Source organism: Meleagris gallopavo, chromosome 7 (assembly GCF_905368555.1).
Source record: "Meleagris gallopavo chromosome 7, MGAL_WU_HG_1.1, whole genome shotgun sequence".
Classification (NCBI taxonomy): Eukaryota; Metazoa; Chordata; class Aves; order Galliformes; family Phasianidae; genus Meleagris; species Meleagris gallopavo.
The window spans coordinates 7101667-7121449 of record NC_139410.1 but is presented as its reverse complement, the minus strand read 5'-3'; the positions used below and the strand labels follow the sequence as shown (position 1 = coordinate 7121449).

Here is a 19783-nt window from a genome sequence, read left to right as displayed (position 1 = left end):
CATTCTAGGATTCTATGATTTCTCCTTGTGCCCCCCGCCCTGCCCCCATGGCTGTGACAGTCAGCTGCTGCATGGGTTTGTCATACAGCCTGCCCCCCAAGATTTATCTTTCTCATATGGCCAAATAACTCCATCCCTGTGGCAATTTGCTTGAATAAAGAGTCTGGCAACTGAAGTTGAGCCTGGGGACATAGCATGAAAATCAGCGGTTGCTTCAGTGAGCAATTGCTCAGTGAAACGGTTAGCAGCTAGAGGAAGAGGTGTCCAGACCTTCCAAACGGGGTGAAAACCTCACCCTGTGGAATTCCCTATGTGGTAGGAAGAGTTTACAATGTAGAGCATCTTCCATCACAAATGTGTGTGCTATTTGAAATGAGCATTAATCTCTACAGAGGGGTGGTTTTATCTTTGCTGCTGATTCGAACCATCAGCCTTTGTAGGAGTGACACGCATAGAAATGAGATTAAGGAGCTTTTGTTGATTCCTTCAGCCCAGCCTTCTGCCTTGTGCAAGATCTCTCTAGCCATGACTGCAAATTGCTGATGCACAGACTTTGTTTAGCTTTGCATAGATCAAAGCTGGGTTTTTATCTGGAGCATTTCACATTTGGAATCTGACCTAATAAGGCACATAGAACACACTGGGTGTTTTTGTTGCATCCCAAGCGCTGCTCTGCGTCTTCTGGTAGGTATTTGTGTGCTTCCTATGGAGAAATTATATTTGCTTCCTGATGCAAAATTGGGAGCACGTCTGAAAATTGACTTGTATGGATCGATACCACATAATAGCATCCTCCCAAATAAAAACCGCCGTGCAGTTTGAGTAATTTCTTTACATGAATGGCTGTATCTCATGGAAATGTTTTCCAGAATGTAGGGAAGTAGGTATCCCCTTGCTTGGCTTTTCTGTGATTTTTAAAGGTGGAATTGAGGATGCGAGTGGATGTAGTTGAGCTGTTGATGGCCTGTCTTTCACTCTGTGCTTTGCCATGGCTGTTAGGGCGTCACAGGAGTGATGGTTGTGTTCCTTAGAGCTGGTTCCTTAGGCTACTCATATTTTTATGGCAGTGACCTCTTTTGGCAGGTACATTTGGGAGCTGAGAGATTTCCTCATTGAAAGACTGCACGTGTCACAGAATCACAGAATCACAGAATTGTAGGGGTTGGAAGGGACCTCTAGAGATCATCGAGACCAACCCCCCTGCCAAAGCAGATTCCCTACACCAGGTCGCACAGGTAGGCGTCCAGGCGAGACTTGAATATCTCCAGAGAAGGAGACTCCACAACCTCCCTGGGCAGCCTGTTCCAGTGCTCCGTCACCCTCACCGTGAAGAAGTTCTTACGCACATTCGTGCGAAACTTCCTATGCTGCAGCTTATGTCCGTTTCCCCTCGTCCTGTCTCCACGTACCACTGAAAAGAGACTGGCCTCACCACTATGGCCGCCACACCTCAGATATTTATAAACCTGGATCAGGTCCCCTCTCAGTCTTAATAAGTCTCAGTGTCATAATACTAATGCGACTGGAACAAAGCTAGCTGCCTCCTTTGGGACTACTTGACATGATTTTTCATGGTTTCGAGCCTTATTCATTCATGCATTTATTTATTATTCTTTTGGAAGGTCATTTCTCTGTTTGCATCGCCCTGGATGGTCTCTTCTCCCTGGTGGCAAGACAGAGAGGAATAACGGAATGCTGCACCAGAGATGTTTGGGCCGAGCATCAGGAAACATTTCTTTCCTGCTGAGTGTGCTCAGACACTGGGACAGGCTCCTTGGAGAGCTGTTTGATGCCCATGGCTGTCAGTGTGCAGGAGGCATTTGAGCAGTGCCTTCAGTAACAAGCTCTTGGCTAGCCCCAAAGTGCTCAGCTGGACCTGGTGAGCCCTGTGCTCTCCTGCCAACTGAACTTTTCCATTCTAGGGCATGCTTTTAAACACTTGGGAAAGGCCAGGATCAGGTGCAAGCAAACTAGTCCCTTAAGGTGGGATCCTACAGGGAGGGAGGCCTTGAACAACTTTCTGCTATCTTAGTTAAACATGGTACGCTTCTCAGTGCTGCTCCCTTAGAATAAATAAAAATCGTATTGGCCCTCAATTGGCTCTCGAGCAAATTTCATATAATTGCTCACATGTGATCTGTAAGCATTTTAATACTACTCCTATGGATATTTTTTTTTTCTCCAATTCTCTATTTAAGCTTTCCATTCCACTTTTTCTTAATGCCTCTGTGTTTGAAGATGCAGTGAGCTTTGAAAGGCATCCTGTTGCCAAGAGGGGAATAATGAGTTGGTTCTTAAATGCATTTGGTTCACAATATTTTATAATTTGCTGTGTGAACTTTCAGTATTTAGATAAAGGAACCAGGAAATGGTGCAGAGCTTTCCCTCTTCAATCACATATATGCTGCATTTACTTAAAGATTTGAAGTATCCCTCTGCAGGGCTGTGAATTAAGTAATTCATTTTATTTAACTCTTTGTTATGATGTTATGTTAATTGACAACATAGAGAAATAATGAACTGTTGGATGATGGTGGTCTGAAACCTGCTCTATAGGGTGGGAATTGTCAGGTCTCAGGCTGCTTATTGCTGTGAGTGCTGGGAGGGTCAGCGCCAGCCTGTGTGCGCTTGCTGAGTTGCTGGAAGGGCTGATCTGTAAAACAAGTGAGTTGTTCACTCACCCATCAAGAGTTTAAACACATGTAGTGTGGCAGGATGAGAAATTTGATGTGGTTGTTGGGAAATAGAATTGAAATGTGAAGGTAACTCCAATTATAAAGTGAGAGTGAGGAAATAATTTTATCATAGTAGATATGTTTTACCTTAGCCTGGTAAGTTCAGAAGTACGACAGCTGGGCAGAGTTAAGCGTGGAGGACCTTTGTGGCATAGTGGGTGACCTGAGTCCTGTCAGGAATCAGAATGCAACCCAGATCCTGAAGCACCCTAAGCTTGCTAATCCTGGCTTAGGCTCGGGCACACCAGAAACCCCAAACCCTGCTAGGAAGGAGCGCATCATTCTCTGTTAGATAGTACGTCTCTATCAGGTACCACCATTGTAGCTTTTTGTCTAACATGTGTCTACTATTTTCCCCTAACTGTGATTTGTGACAGTAGAAGTACCATTTTCATAACACTGTGTGTGTACTGTAAGAACTGGGCTTCTCTTGAGGAAAAGTTAAGACCTATGGGAAACTTATTGGAATGCTAATGGATGATCTTTCTGCATACAACCGTGACGGATTTGCCCTTTTTGGAGATGCATTTCTCACAGTTACATAAAAAAGACTACTTTCTTTTACCTGGCTGTATCAAAAACAAGCACATCTAACGTGAGAGTTAATGTTTATAATGCAGTTTTGGCTTTCTTTCCCCATTATCCTTAAAGCACACGACTTAGACATCCTTTTTCCACAAGCGAAGCCTTTTTCTGTTTTGTTCTCATACCTTTTCTCTTCTGTAATGAGCTGCTTTGTGTAACAGGTGGGAGATTCAAGAAAGAGATAGTAGTTGATGGACAGAGCTATCTGCTGCTGATTAGAGATGAAGGTGGCCCTCCAGAGGCACAGGTGAGCATTGCACATGGAGCTTCATTGTGGCTTCCCATTTCTTCTAAATGGTACCGTTTCCTATAAGAGAATTTGCTTTGCTTTGTTCTTTCCTGGGTCCTGCTCATCTTTCTGCTGCTAAAATGCTTATGTTGTTCTCGGGTGAAAAGTACTCTGTTTACAAAATACTTGTGATTTTAAGAATAGTGTGAAATTCTGTAGTAATATGGGTAAGTTATACTGAATACCTAACCTATGGTTGCACAAAATTTCATTTCAATTTTTAGATTCTCATTCAGAATAAATATTCATTAAAGACAGATAAAACAGGTGCATACTCAGTAGCATTCATACTTTTGTACAAATCTGTATTCCTTACTGCTTCCACATTTTCCTCCCTGAGCCACTGTAAGACTCACTTTTCCACGTTCTGGGTCACTGTTGAGTTCTCAGGTTTTTACCTGGTTTCTGCATATTGTGTCACCTCCTTGCCCTATGGAAGGCAGCTGGCTCGTCAGAAGAAGGCAGCTGTGGGTTTGTGTCCCTAGCACTGCTGTGCTATTGTAACAAAGTCTTTGCTTATTGCTTGTGTGATTCTGAAACCAGATAAGTTTCTGCCCACCTGGCTGCAGGCAGCATCCTTGCCTTCAGTCATCCTCCAGCTCTCCCCCTACCTTTTCTTAGGTAGGACCAGCAGGGTTTCTCAAGTGCACAGTCTGTGCGGGCCTTGCTTTACTCAGCTGTTCAGTAGCAGCTCAGCAGCAGGAGCTGCACCACTGCCAAACAGCTGAATGGGAGCCATGCCAGCGGCAGCAGCTTGGATTTCAGAGCTCCACTGTTGCTGATGAACTACAGGAGGATGGGAGCGTGGGGGAAAGTGTCTGGGCAAAAGAGAGGAGAAAGGAGATATGGGAAACGGAGACCAGAAGGGACATCCTGGAAGGAAGTGTGGCTCACACATCTGCAGCCTCAATGAAGTTCTCTGTTTTAGCCCGTGAATAATTTGGCTGACGTACACAGCGATTGCCAGGCCTTGATGCTCAGAGAACATTCACTCATTAAAAAAGACAAAAAAATTAATACTGCGATTGTGTAAATACACACAGCCATCTAACAGACATTTTGGTACCTGGAGAATTGGTTTCCCAGAGTGTATCTGAACTGTTTGCAGACTCATGAGCAGACACAGCGTTGCCTTTGATCCCTGCTAGGTAAATTGGGGTGTTTAATTCCCGCTGTGGCTCTTCAGAGAAGTAATGAAAGGCCTGAGGTCTTAGTGCTGGTGTGCTTTTCAGAAGACACGTTTTTCTTGTCAGTTCTCTTTATTGTGTCATGGGCATAATTTCAAGTTGCACATATATTTAATATCTTTAATCTCCTTATTAATTCCTACCATAGAAAGTTTACCTCTGGGCTACTGAATATTTATAACAGAAGTGGAACATTATCTGGAGAAAAATGTTTACATCTCAATCTTCCCTTATAATTTAGACAGGGCTAGTTATTTTAGCCTTAAGGTTCTGCATTTTGCAACGGTACAGTATCATTCTGTGGATAATTGGGATAGAATTTTGTCCTCAGTAAGTAAAGAGCTGAACTGCAGTCAGCAGAGCAGGAAAAACCTGCATGAGCTGTTAGTGCTGAAGTAAGTGCTTACAAACCCAGAAACCTTGCTAAATGTACATAAACATTTCCCAAATGAATCTGCTTGCAGCTCTCTGTATGCTCAGTCTGTCCCTAACCTAACTGGCATGTTGTAGTAGCAATGTAATAAGAGGCATGAGTACTGCTGGCTAAAACTTGTTTCCGTTGGTCTAAATTTGGGTAGGAATGGAATCACTTAGGGAAAAATAAAGGCAGTGAGGTAAGCTGAAGTTTCTTTTCTGTGCTGTACACACTTACTGCTATGTTAAATGTGTCTAGATTGTCTTACTTCACCTGTAAGCTGAAACTTGCATGGTCACTAACCCAGCACCTTGGGCTGTGTGTGCATGTCTTCTAGTGGGGTTCTGATGCCAGGAGAGAGCAGTTGGCTTTCTCACATAAAGCTGAATGAGACAACCGGTACTGGTTGTCCAGTTCATGGGTCTCTATGGAGAGTAATTGGAGGGCTGAAATTAATATTTTTGGACATAGAGATGTGAGAATTATTAGCATTGCTTGTAAATCCACAGCCATGTTTGCCCACAGAAACACAAGCATGCAAGCATGCCAAGCACAGAGCAGGGAAAATAACACGCTCCATGGGGCAGTCAGGTGCTTAGGGAGATATAATTCACAAATACAGAAAACTGAGACTGTGATGTTATCTTTCTGTTAATGAAAATCAGTGTGCACTGGTAGCAGTTGTGATACACAGTGTGATATACCAGTGAACAAGTGGTTCACTTGTGAGCATCAGGGAAAATCTTTGTGCATCCCAGATACTTGCATATTTTTGCAAGTTGTGATGAACGTTGACTCATCATCTTTTAAATACTGCACCACATTTTTTTTTTAAGACTTGGTTGTAGTCACTGCATTTTTCTATTTCCAATTTCCCACTATGTAAGATAAGAGTTGGGTTTTTTTCCTCTTTTCACTGCATTGCTCTCAGTATACCTTTTCCATTTTCATTCTGCAGTTTGCCATGTGGGTGGATGCTGTTATATTTGTCTTCAGCTTGGAAGATGAAGTTAGCTTCCAGACTGTTTACCACTACTACAGCCGTATGGCTAACTATCGTAACACTAGTGAAATTCCAATGGTACTGGTGGGAACACAGGGTAAGTGCATTCCTTATTACATGCAAACACATGTAGACTGTTCCAAGCTGGTAGTGCCATGCCCTATCCTTTTCCATCAGTGCTGCCCCACTCGTCTGATCATGAGAGCTTGTGTTAAGCTGACAGGTAGTCAGCAAGGTGACTTGCTGACATCTAGCTTTCCTTGGCTGGCTTGCAACAGGGCTTTGGCACTGCAGGGGCTGGTTTAAAAGGGGAGGCAAATGGCCATGTGGTGCCCTTGGGATGCAGTAGGTCTCTGTATCTAGTCTTGTGGGTGTCCTGCAATAAATTCTGATCAAATAGGACTTCCTGCATATAGGTGCTGTGCTTCAGATGGCTCAGTTCAGATAGCTGCTGTTTTGGGAGTGTAGCACAAGTTGTTTTTTGAGTTCCTTCATAGTGAAGCATTGCTTGCTGTGTGATGCAATTTTGATTTTGGGCCTCTTCCCTTTTAGTGCTGCTGAAGCTTTTCATTGCTTTCTTAGCTTTCTTCTTGTCCATCTTACAGTCAGTGATTCGCTTTCAGCTGTATGCCTGCAGAGCTGTGAAACCAACACTGCTGCAGGAAGCAAGGGGAAGTGTGGGGAGCAAAGAAGGAAGAAGAGCAACAAGGCCTTAGGGTGGAAACAGATGATGAAAACACGAAAAGGGAAGTAGGTACAAAAAAATTCCTAGGACAGCAGAAATTACAGACAAAAGCAGAAATGAACGGCTCTAGAGAGCCACATGGTCCTGAAACTGGAGCTGAAAAATAGGAAGGGGAAGCTGAGATATTTTTCCAACACATTTCTGTCACCTGGGGGCGAGGTCTTTCATCTTACAGCGGCCTTCCAGTTCCTCCTACAGGAAAGCTGGGGAGGGACTTTTTATAAGGGCAGGGAGCAGCAGGACAAGGGAAAATGGCTTTAAACTGGAAGAGGGGAAATTGAGACTGGATATCAGGAAGAAATTCTATATGGTGAGGGTGGTGAGACACTGGAACAGGTTGCCCAGTGAGGTTGTGGATACCCTCTTCCCTGGGAGCGTTGCAGGCCAGGCAGGATGGAGCTGTGAGCAACCTGGTCTAGAAGGAGGTGTCCCTACCTATAGCAGGTCTTAAAGGTCTCCTTTCAACCCAAAATGTATTTGGTTTACAAAGATCATTTTTTGTTGCAGCACTGATGCAAAGGGAATTTTAAAATGTGACTGAAAATGGAAATACTGCTGGTATGTGGAATAAGTGGAATAAGCATGAGAATAAAACAAAGCCTTGTGGCTACACTGACCATCAAACTGTGCAGAGTTTGATTCTGGAATTGATCCGTTTGATACCAGCTTTGTGTTTGAAATGATCTTTGAAATGAGGGCTCTCCCGGAGTAATCAGCCCAGGCTGCAGCTCAGCCCAGCGTTTGCTTTGCAAAGTTGGTGGTTCTCAGTTAATTTCTGCTTAAATGTTGTTAGCGCCCTCTGCTGCCTAAGAAAAGAAGTCTGCAGTTAAGATTTGATTGTATGATCACTTCGTAGATTTCCCCAGCTGTTTGTTAGTGTTTGAAGAACACCGTGTCTGTGTATGTGCAAATCTAACACTCTTCCTAGGTGTTACAGTACTGCATGGTACTGCTTCTTCCTTCCATTCCATTGATTCCCTGCTGAAAGCATTTTGTTCTTACAAACATGAGATGTTTCATGCTTCACACTCCAGGTGAAGTTTACTTGTAAGCCAGTGTTGGTGTTTTAGGAGGCTTAAAAATCATTTGGGGTGTTTATATTTACCAGCCACTTGTTTTTCTAAGCATGTTTTATTTCGAACCTCATGTCCTTTTGCATGAGTGTGTTGGTTTTTTTTGAACTGGTGATCCAGATATATTCAAGGTAACTTATAGTTTTTAGAATCCATCACTAAGGTGTGGATTTTAGTAACAAAATATAAAATTAGATTGATGTCCTCTGTTTTCTAAAAAAAATTTTGGAAGTTATGTTTATTGTAATTCAACTGTATTGGCAGTGATAATTATGAGACAGTTTTCAAGTTATACTAAAATCTATTTATCTTCTACTCCTGTTGCTGCAGATGCTATAAGTTCCAGTAACCCACGTGTCATAGATGATGCCAGAGCAAGGAAATTATCAAACGACCTCAAGAGATGCACTTACTACGAAACCTGTGCTACCTATGGACTCAACGTGGAGAGAGTCTTTCAAGATGGTAAGGATGACTTTTTCTCATCCATATCACACGGTGTGGTTGACTAATTGTTGACTAATAACTCTTTTAGTCTCAAGCATTTTGAGCTTCTTAATTCAGCCTTGTTTTTCTGCTTGCTTTGGTGCTCGTTTGATTTCAGCAAAGTTTTCTTTGCTTTGATTTAGTGCTCACGGAGACACTAAGAGCATTTTAGATAAGTAGTTGTAAATTGTGTCTTCCATGATCTAGAAATCAGAAGTAAACCAAGAAAATTGATAGGAGCCCAATAGTCATTAGAAATAATGTGTGGCATTCTTGGAGTATTTAAAGCTGGCAGTTTTGTGTAGGTGTTTAGAAGTAAAATTGGCTGCTTAAAGGCAATTTAACAGGTGAAGAGTGGCCATGTTGTAGTTCGTCTCGTGAAAGGTCTCGTTGCATGCCATCTAAAAAAGGAGTAACAAGTAACTGTTTTGGACAGTTAACTTAGTGGCAGAGCTGTGGCTGGAGAAACTATGCTTAGTCTTTCATATGTGAAATTAGTGCACCCTCTAGTGGAAATTCAGCCATGTGTCTTTATTGCTTTCTGTTCTAGTGATGATAGTGTTGTATCTGAGCATATTGGTTCTGCATTTAGAAACCTTAATTACGTTGAACTGCTTCTCCAAAGTCGTTGGTTCTGGAGGTGTTGCTCTGTTTAGTTGTTGTTTGCCTACAAAGACCTGCAGCTTTATGAGTGTCACATCAGTGTGTATCCGAGCACAGAGATGTTCTATACCTGCCAAGATGACTTATGAAAAAAGATACAAAACATTCTAATTTTTAAATGGAAAATAATGCCATGCTTAAGTCCAAATAAGAGTGTATGTAGCCAGCCTGCTGGCAGGATCTCAGAGAAGACTATTTAAAGCTGTAGCTGTAATTTGCTTGCTGCTTTCTGTTGAACTGCTTGCAGGAATTACTGTTTTCACTGCCAAAAATTTCTGTACTGAATATGAGTTTCAGAAATTCATTTGGGATTTTTTGTTAGTATATTTATTTTTGAGTGCTAGCTATAGTTAAATTTTTATTGACATATTCAGAGTGTACATTGTACTTTTTTTTTCTTTCTCGAGGAGCTTTTGAGAGAGAACTATCTTTGGGAAAAGGTGAAGTGATAGATTTGTAAGGTTTTAGGGAGCTTATTTGTGTCTCTGCTAAATTTCACTAGTAAGTAGAGAGAATCAACAAGCCTGTTGAAGAAATTCCAAGTTCTATGCCACTGACATGAAATCAAACTATAAGTTAATGTTTACCTACTGATGGAATTAAGAATGCTTCTATAGAGATGTGCCACAGTTGTCAGACACGTCTGGGGCCAAATCTAATTCCTGATCATTACTGCTGTTTATCTCAGCCTTTGACTAGTGAGAATAAGTTGTTTATTCAATAGAAAATAAGAGCTAGCATCCTGAAATGTATGCCAGTTTTACACACATCCTCCAGTTTTGTTTCAAACTTGTATGTTCACAGGCATTACCTGCCCGTGCGGAGGTGGCACAGCAGTTAGGCAAAGTTTTAGCTCCTAGTGGTTCTTTGTGCAGCCAGTCTGGTGCCCTGCTGGGTTCTGCTTACCATCTTATCTTCTAGGAAGCTGGTGTTACACTGGAATGCCTATTCTTCCTTTTAGTCTAAAGGAATCAGGCCTCCTCCTCATCAGGCCATTAGTATGGACAGGACAGGCTTCTAGGTTTGTTTTGCTTTGTTTGCTCGTAGCTGAGAAAGAAAGAGCTGTTGATCACTTTATTAATAGTGCCTGCATATCATCTCCCACAAACGTGGCTGTATGAAGACATGGAGCTACCATATTAGGAAAAGTACATTCTGTGTATTGGAGTTATTTCCACACTTTGCTTGTGTCTGGATGGATATTCATTTGCTCTTGGAATTTGGGTTTAGGATTTAATCGCTTTGTATTACAGTTCCAGGTTAGCTCATGCTCAGGGTTGGAGTGCTCCAAGGTGTTTGCTTTGGTAGCTCTGTAAGGGCATTTCATCTGCCAAGGGCCCACTAATATTGCTGGCTCACAGTTTTGATGAACTTACTGATGGTAGTAGATGCTTTTCTATTGAATATTGGTGGTGTAGCAGATGAAATGGGAGAGATTGGTTTTGATTTATTCATTTTAGCTTTAGTGTCTTGTTTTGCATAATTTGAGTCCTATTTTAGTCAAGTCCAACGCTGTGCAATGATTTGTGTCAGCTGTGATTGACACGTACAGTCGAGGCTTGTAATGACCATACATCCAACACTGCCAACCCCAATTCCAGCTTCTATTGTTGAGGAAGTTTGAATTGCTGGTAGGGTGTTAAATCTGTGACTACTGAACTTTGAGTGTCCAAAACCTTTTTATAATTTCTAGTTAAAGTAAACTTCTCTCTAAGAGGATTTGTCAGGATGTTTGTTCTTAGTTATTTGAGATGTATGCAGTGTTCTTTTAAGAGTTTGAATTCTAAAGTCAGGAGAATTTGGAACATTTCAGAGGGGTCTTTGTAGCCTTTAGCATTGTCCCATTTAGGTCTCATCTCTGATGCTGTTTGAAGTTGGAGCTGCACGAGCAGGCTTTGAATTTCACTCTTAAAACAAAGAGAAATTGAGAATTTCAGCTCAGCAATGTGCTTGTAGCTCTTGTGTTTGGAACTTGACATTGTTGGATGGGAAAATTAAGCTTTAAAGATGGGTCTGATTAGTATTTGATCTTGCTTCAGATTGCCTCGTTAAGAATTAGGGGTTTTTCCTGCTTATCAAAACAGATTTTATCAATGACATTGGAAATGATTATTTTAATATTTCTTGTCAGCGCAATACAGCAATGACTGTACTGCCCCAGGATGCCTTTTTAATGACTTTAGCCTTCTTGAATTAGCTTGATGTACCATTAATGCATAAGAATTGCTTTTATTTTTGTTCATGATGTATTCATAATTGCATGGCTTTCCCTGGTTCATGTTCAGCTTTTTTTGACCCATTTAATTACGTGCTATGCAGCTCTCTTACGTTACAGAGGGAAAGGCAAATGTGATTTCAGTTCAATATTGAGTCTGTTACTGAAGCTTAGCAGTTTCTATTTATCCACTTGCGAGTGATGAAAGTGGAAAATAGTTCCTTTTTAGCATGAAGTTTCAACGTGGGGATCTTTCACATTGCTTTGTCTTATTACTACAGCACTGCAAGATGCTGACAATCTGCCAGATAGTCACACTTGCATTATAACTCCCAAATCTCTTAATATGGGGCAGGAATTGTCATACTATGCCAATGTGCAGTCTGAAGCAGGCCAGTGCTGCTTCAATATTGGGACCATTATTGGTATTGTGCAGCTGTTTATTACCTATTTTATCTGCAAATTAAGCTAATATTTAAATGGTACGTCTGCTTATAAACATTATCAGGTATTTCATTTCCAAGTCCTGTGCTTGGGATATTCTGCAGCCAACTAGTGTTCGCACCGCTTTGTGGAACAGCTGTGCCTGGAAGGTGTACCTTGAAGTAGAAATTCTCCATTACAGGATGGAAGATGACAAATTAATCCTTGCAGGCCTGGGTTGTGGGGAACGGCTGTCGCTTGTGATCAGTATTAACAAGTCGGTTTTTATGGATGTATTTTCATTAAGAAACGTTAATCAGTCTAATGGGAGGTAAGTAAAGCCCGAGTCCTATGAGGCTGACAGATTTTTAGGAAGAGGCAGTATTCACTCGTACACTCGATACGGCCCTGGGGGTGCTTCAGTTCTGGAGCTGTGTGCACCCTAAGTGCTGTGCAGAGCATGGGAGCAGGTCCTCTGGCTTCTGTAATTACTCTGATTTCAGGAACATACAGCTGTGACCTTTCTGCAGAGTGCTTATGGCTGCAGCTTGGCATCAGAAGTGACGAGCAGCTCTGATTACTCATTAGTTGGATTGTCAAAGATAGACTGGATCAGCCTATTAAAACTTTGAGGTTTTTTCTTGCTTTCACGTGTGTTCACTGTTTGCAGAACAGCAGAAACCTTGTGCCATCAGCCTTGTTTCTGCTATTGCTGAGCAATGTTTGTAGGCTTACTCTTAAATTTGAATGTCACTGAAATTTCAACTTTTACTGTTCGAAGTCTCCGAACTTCAGTTATTCTTTATTCCTTATTCTAGCAGGCCTCGTGTGCATCCTGATTTAAAAATGCCAGCAGCATGTCATGGTTTTGTGATTTGTGGGGATTCTTTTATCCTTTCACAGAAATGGGACTTTACAGTTCAACAGTGCAACTGTAATTTGTATTGCTAATAAAGTTCCAGAGAAGATTAGTTTTCAGCTGCAGTGTGTCATGCATTAGGTTATATGGAGTAAACAGCAACCTCTGAAAAACTTCTCATGTGCTTAATTTTATTGGGCACATATATATGGCTTTTTTTTTTTTTTTTTAAACTCAAATATGTGCAGTAAGACATGTTACTTGAAGCCTTAGATGCAGTGGTGATGCAGAGTTATGATGCTGTGCAGTAGGTAGAATAAATGGACTTAGTTCACCGCAAGATCATTCTTCTCTAAATGGAAACAATGTTGGTATATTTCATTAAAGAATGAAAGAACAGGGTTTCTATTACTGAAGATCGAGGACTGGTCCACTAGTTTTATATACTTTAATGCAAATATGAGAAGAAGTTCTGGGGCAGGAAGCATGATGGTTGTTTGGTGGTCAATTGCTTTTTATTGGCAATAGACCTGAGGGTGAGAGGCATAAACAGTGTGTTTTATAGGTTCATGTAAATTTTATTTGACATATAAAATGGTACAAGCAGGTTCGTGTAACGTCTGCAAACAGATCAGGGCTGTTTTCCATTAACACAAAAAAATGACATGAATGCAAATTCTGAAAGCAGGAGAAAGTTTGAAAATTCCTGTTTGGCTACAGCTGTGTTTCAATCTTTGCTATTTTGTTCCTGGATCTGTTCTGTCTCATTTGCTTATCCACTGAGTGCCATGCACAAATTGGGACTTTTCTTCTTGTCCGTCCATATTAACTTGTCCTCCAGCACATGTTTAAAAACAACTGTATGTGTCAGTAATGTCTGATGGGTGGATGGTTGGACTGGGTGATCCTGTGGGTCTTTTCCAACCTTGTGCTTCTGTGATTCTGATTCTGTGATTCTATATTCCAGCTGTAGCTTCAAACTTTCAGTTTGAAATTTCAGTTAAGTGTGCTGATGTGGGTTAATCTGCAGGAGTGCCATTGTTCAGAGGAAGGGGTTGCATTGTATAAGCGCATCCGAAGAAATGACTGCATCTTCTGCTCTCAGTTTTTGTTAACTATCACTTCTCATCTGATAGTGATCAACTGCTTCTTTTCCTTAGATTAGTACTAACAAATGTTAAGGCAGTGTATTAACACCTTTTCTGCCATCTTACACCTGGTATTCTGTACACCTTGACTCTGTACGTTGTCCCTTGGTCATTAGTTTTAACTTTGGTGGATTTAGCTGTAAATTTAGCTGGTACAAAATGACTCTGATGCAGTACACCCACAGGACACCCGGGAATGCCATCAGTGCCCAGGGCAGAACTGTCAGCTTTGTCAGCAAAGGCAGCACCACGCCTGGGCAGGCTGCTGGGATCTCTCAAAGAATCTGATGTATTCATTGTTTCTAGCATGTAGCGTGCTGAGGCTCTTTCATCTCAGTTGCAAAACCACAAAAATCTGTCAAAATGCCAATAGTGTATTAATATGGCTCTTAGTTTCTATAGCTTTTGTCTATCCCTGCTTGTATATTTATCTCACTTAGTAGCACTTATTGTAGCGATAGTACTTTTTTTTTTCTTCTCTTGTGATAAAGGGGCGATTTTGTCAGAGCAATCAAACATTTCAAACTTGTGTAATCAACATCCCTTTGTAATGTTTTCTGTTGTGTAGTAAACATTTTAAACTTCAAAGTTTGTTATTAGCATTGATTGTTCTTCAAAGGCGATTTCTGAAATGCATTGCAAATCATTCCCTTTCAACTAATCCGTATGCATATGCAAATCCTATTGAAACTTTGCTTCTCTGGGCTGAGCACATGTGTAGTCAGAATTTAAAAGCCTGAATGAATACATGGGGGTGGTGTGTGTATGTAGTAAGGCACAATGATTGTGGCATCAGTCTTTCTGAATTGCCTATGCCAGAGAGCACCAGCACTGCTGCCAGATTGTAAAGCTACGTGTTTGTTTCTTGTTGTACAAAAGGAGAATTCTCAAGACTGCTTGCCTCTAAATTCAGTCTTGAAATTAGTGTTTGATTTGATGGGATGGCTTGCAGTGGCAAGCTGTGGTGTTGCAGGAGGAGACTTGTGATACAGATCTTCCGTGGCACCTGGATTCTTGGGACAGAGCGTGTTCAAGAAACGTTTAGATGTTGCACTGAGGTGGACAGTTGGTTGGACTGGGTGATCTTGGAGGTCATTTCCAGCTTTGGTGACTCTATGATTCTGTGACAGTGCGAAAATTGCTGAAAGAATGTTCCATACACGAGTGCTGTTTGCTTATCATACAGAATCCTAGAATGGCCTGGATTGAAAAGGACCACAGTGCTCATCCAGTTCCAATGCCCTGCTGTGTGCAGGGTCACCAACCAGCAGACCAGGCTGCCCAGAGCCACATCCAGCTTGGCCTTGAATGCGTCCAGGGATTGGGGCATCCACAACCTCCTTGGGCTTATATCAATCTCTTTTGTGTCTTTTCCTACACCAACAGCATTTTGCTAATTAAACACGTAAATGTGTTCTTTTCATTGTCAGTGTAGCACACCTTGAGGTATCTGGGCACACAGGTTGCTGCTCTGTTCAGTACTTTCTGGGCTGTGCCCTTTGAATAGGCTGAAAATGGTTTTCATTGCTACTAAAACCATTCTGAACGTAGAGCTTCAAAGCCCCTTGCCTATCTGCAGTTATTGAAGGAATGTGATTGGCAGATGCTGAGAAATTTTTTCCATAGAAGATTGGATTTTGGGCAAAAAACTTTTTTAGTATTAGTAAAGGCGCTGATCGTTATTGGCTTCAAGTCTGCATATGCAAGCTCCAGGAGTTGGGAGCATGCAGGTGATGATGCCTCTGTTGGTGATACTTGTGTATTGAAAAGATAATTATAACTGAGGAGTAAATCAGCTTCAGTTTAGCATAGGTACAATTGACTTGCTCCCATCATTTATGTCTCTTCTGATGACTGGTACGGTTGCTTGTGTCTTAGGCTTCATAATTTACAGTCTCACAGAAATGTATGTTTATATTTAAGCTGAGCAATAGCGCAACTAATGAGAAATACAGGAAATTTATAGCACTTGGTGACTGATTGGGTAAGTATCTAGACAGTAATTGAAACCTGAGGACTCCCAGCTGTCTTTCAATTAAAAATAAATAAATAAAAATATAGCATTTAAAACTCTCTGCTACATGGTATTTTGTAAGCACTCTTCATGTTTATGAAAAGTGTGGTTGTAATGGAGAGGTGAAAGGCTGGAAGTTTTTTTTTTTTTTTTTTTTTTTTTTTTTTTTTTTTTTTGTAACAGTTTGTCAGTGCTTAGATAACTTAGCTGCCTGTAGGAACTGATTAATTTGCACATATAGAAGTATTATTTGTTCCTTATTTTACAATCTGAACTTGAAATCAGTTGTCTTTTCCCAAAATATATCCTCTATGGGATCATGCCTTTTGGCCGTAACTCAGTATGGAGATGTGGCTGCAGTCAGTAGTGTCACAGGCCGATGGACCCTCTGGTCAGCAGAGAGGCTCACAGCCTTAACTGCTGGGCAAGCAACATCTGGATAAATAGTAAGTGTTAATCTCTATTAACGATGCCGTTGAGCCGGTCGTCTCTAAAGAGATGGCACAGTGTGCTTCTGTGCTGTCACTTTGTAAATGTACCCTTCTTGCCTAAGCTTGGTCTTGTGAAAATGTCTAAATTTTCCCATTATGTGCTTAGAAAGTAATAAAACTAAAGCCATTAGCCTTCACTCGTCAGATCTGTATCAAGAGAAATATTCTTCGGCGCAATAAATCTGATCGAGTGTTCGACATTTATATCATTTGAATTCATTCTCTGGAAATGGACCTTTGAAGGTAAATTGCGTTAAGTAGGGCAGTTTAAATTTTTAATACAACCTTATTGTAACAGTTAGCAAATGATTAAAGTGCCAAGGGGTGCGGGGGGCAAAGTGCAAAGGCATGTTTTGTGAGATTGATGCTAGGTGCTGCATGATGCCTGTGCTCTGGACTGCTGACTTTGACAGCTGAATGTGCATAACAGCCACAAAGCAAATAAAGTCATTAGCCTTTGGTATGGAGCATATGGCTTTATATCTCAGTTTGGATTGGTGGCATTGATTCTGGTGAGGTGTTGTTTCGTCTGAGAGTTTAGAAGCCGTCTTAGTAACGATATATTTAACTTTGAAAGCAAAAAATTTAAGGCAAAAGGTCGTATTTGTGTTTGCCTTAATAAATCTTCAAGCCATATGCTTCTGCTTGCAACACAGTTTGTGTAGTGAGTAAAACTTAAGTTTATTTTTTAATTTCCTTAGATGCCAGATGCTTTCCAGATTGTCTAGCAGATTTATTGGCATATTTGCTTACCTAATCTTCAGAGACAGAGATTTGCATCAAAGTTAGGAATAAGAGAGATGCAGTGTGAATCATAGTTACCTATGTAAATAAAAAATGTATGCATTGGTATTGATTAGAGAGATTAAATGCTGAGCCTTATTTAGGTGACTGTGTTTTTATTCCTGATAAAACAAGAGCGGTTACTCTGAGAGCTGAAGTGGAAACGTGAATTTCAGTGAAAGTATCACAAAAATATCAAAGGTAGCATTAAATTGCAATTTTATATTTATTTTAATGGGAATTTGATTTAAAATATTGCATAAAAATTAGCACTGAGCTCACTCATTATAGTGGAACTTAATTATAACTGAAACAGTGTTTCATAGTTTAGAATTCATGTGGGTGTAGGTATGCATCCTTTTAACTTGCATTATGAAATAGCCCTGTAGTTCTTGAAAACTATTTGAATCTCCAGTTATAAGATCAATTTAATAGGATGAGAGAGTTGTGTTTGTGTGTAATAAGTTACAACTTTAAGATCTCTTGAGAAGTTCTTTACATAGAGAGTGGTAAGGTGCTGGAACAGCTGCCCAGAGAGGTTGTGGATGCCCCGTGCATCCCTGGAGGTGTTCAAGGCCAGGTTGGATGGGGCCCTCGGAGGCCTGGTCTAGTATTAAATGTGGAGGTTGGTGGCCCTGCATGTGGCAGGGGGTTTGGAGATTCATGATCCTTGGGGTCCCTTCCAACCCTTGCCATTTTGTGAGTCTGTGAGCCAGTGTAATATATGCAGTAAAGCTTTTGACTTGTGCTGTTTCCCTATGTTTGTGTCATTTCTAAAGAGCCTTGCTCAGTTCCACCTCGTTTTCTAGCTCCTTACTGCATGATTTCTTATGGTTGGGGTGCGAAGGATGAGTTTAGATGTAGAGCTCTGTAGGGTGCTGAGGTACTGGCTTTTGAGCTATACCAGCAGTTGGAATTACTGTGACTGAAGTTTCTTGGAAAATGCAGACCACTGTGCTTTATCTTATGGCTTTGGTACTAGACAGGTGAGCACACCCATAGTTGATGTGGGTGGCCAGACATGCTCAGTGATGTTTGAAAAGTCATGGCAGTCAGGTGAAATACCTGGTGACCGGAAAAAAGGCCATGTTGCATGTGTTTTTAAGATAAAAAGGATGTCCCAGGGAGCTACTGACCTGCCAGCTTCACTTCAGGATCAGGGAGTAGATCCTTCTGGAAGCCATGCTAAGGCACATGGAAGAGAGAGAGATGATGTGGGATAACCAGCGTGGCTTCATCAAGGGCATGACCTGCCTGACCAAACTAGCGGCCTTTTGTGATGGCATAACTGCATTAGAGGACAAGGGAAGACCATTGAGGCCATCTACCTGGACTTCAGTAAGGCCTTTGACGTGGTCCCCTACAACATCCTTCTCTCCAAATTGGAAAGATGTGGATTTGATGGGTGGACTGTTCAATGGACGAGGAACTGGTTGTGAGATTGTACCCAGAAAGCGGTGATCAGTGGCTCCATGTCTGGATGGAGATCGGTGACAAGTGTGTCCCCCAGAAGTCGATGCTCTTTAGTATCTTTATCAGTGACTTTGGCAGTGGGATCGAGTGCGCCCTTAGCAAACCCAAGTTGAGGGGTGAGGTCAGCATGTCTGAGGGATGGGATGTCATCCAGAGAGACCTAGACAGGCTGAGCAGTAGGCCCAGGAGTGACTCCTGGTTCAGCAAATCTGAATGAAAGGTCTTGCACCTGGGTTGTTTGCTTTTATTCAGTAAATAACTTGCATAATTGTTACGTTAACTCCGAAATAGTTTAGGAAACCAATACTTTTGTTTCTTTGCTACAGCTGGTACATGATGTGCCAAGCTCTCCTTGTAAAAGAATTCTGAAAGTTACCTAGCCCGTAATTGAATGACTTTACAATAACAGTCCCAACGGCTTTAAAAGTGGATGCTTACGTTAATGCTTCCCATTGAAAAGCATTTGTGGTTAGTGCTTGCTCTTACAGTATTATTGCTGTCCTGTTATTGTGGAATAAATTTGTTTTTATTGAAGACAGTTATTAAAAACATGAAATATTAAGCTAAAATACAGCACTCTAAGTAGGTATGCTGCTGGGTACCTTAACTTCGCACAGCATGCTTTGCTCAAGCAGAGTTTTTCTTGTGAAACAATCAGCAGAAGCAGATCATTTTTGTTCATCTGATGAAATGCGAGTTTGTTGATGTTTCAGTTACAGCAGTGTGCTGGGCTTACGTGGCAAGGTTTTGGTAACAGGATGAAGCCAATGAGATGAGACTACAAATGGTTAGTGGGTGATGTGAACTGAGCAGAGACTTTCTGTCAAGGCACTGTGGTGATCCGTGAATGTGTGCATGCAGGGGAGGGATTGCATTAAGATGGAGGTAATCTTTGTGTAAACTTGGTTTTTCCCAGTAGTTTAAAAAAAAAGCATTGGTGATTTTTGTCTCTTCTGTTGTTTTTCACTCATCCATGAGCTGAAAGCTAGTTTTTCTGTAAGTGGAACAAAATTTAGTGCACGTCATTTGCACTGTTCAGGTCTTAACTGAATCCAGTGTTTTCTCTTACTCAGATGCAGTGAAAAATAAGTAGTCTTGGATGTGATTTTATGGGAAACCAATTTTTATTTAAATTAGTGGTAATTCGAGAAGGCTGTTTTCATCTCCTTTAAAGCCATGCTGCTCTCTTAGCAGTA

At 41.3% G+C, this 19783-nt stretch overlaps 1 protein-coding gene across 5 annotated transcripts in view; it reads left to right on the top strand.

Moving 5' to 3' along the window:
* Positions 1-19783, top strand: part of AGAP1 (ArfGAP with GTPase domain, ankyrin repeat and PH domain 1) — a 290576-nt gene that overhangs the window by 94166 nt on the left and 176627 nt on the right. For all 5 annotated transcript variants that reach the window (XM_010713236.4, XM_085228640.1, XM_085228638.1 and 2 more), the window contains exons 4-6: positions 3482-3567; positions 6170-6311; positions 8363-8497. In XM_010713236.4, coding sequence (XP_010711538.1) covers positions 3482-3567; positions 6170-6311; positions 8363-8497 — 363 coding nt within the window. The remainder of the gene's footprint in view (positions 1-3481; positions 3568-6169; positions 6312-8362; positions 8498-19783) is intronic.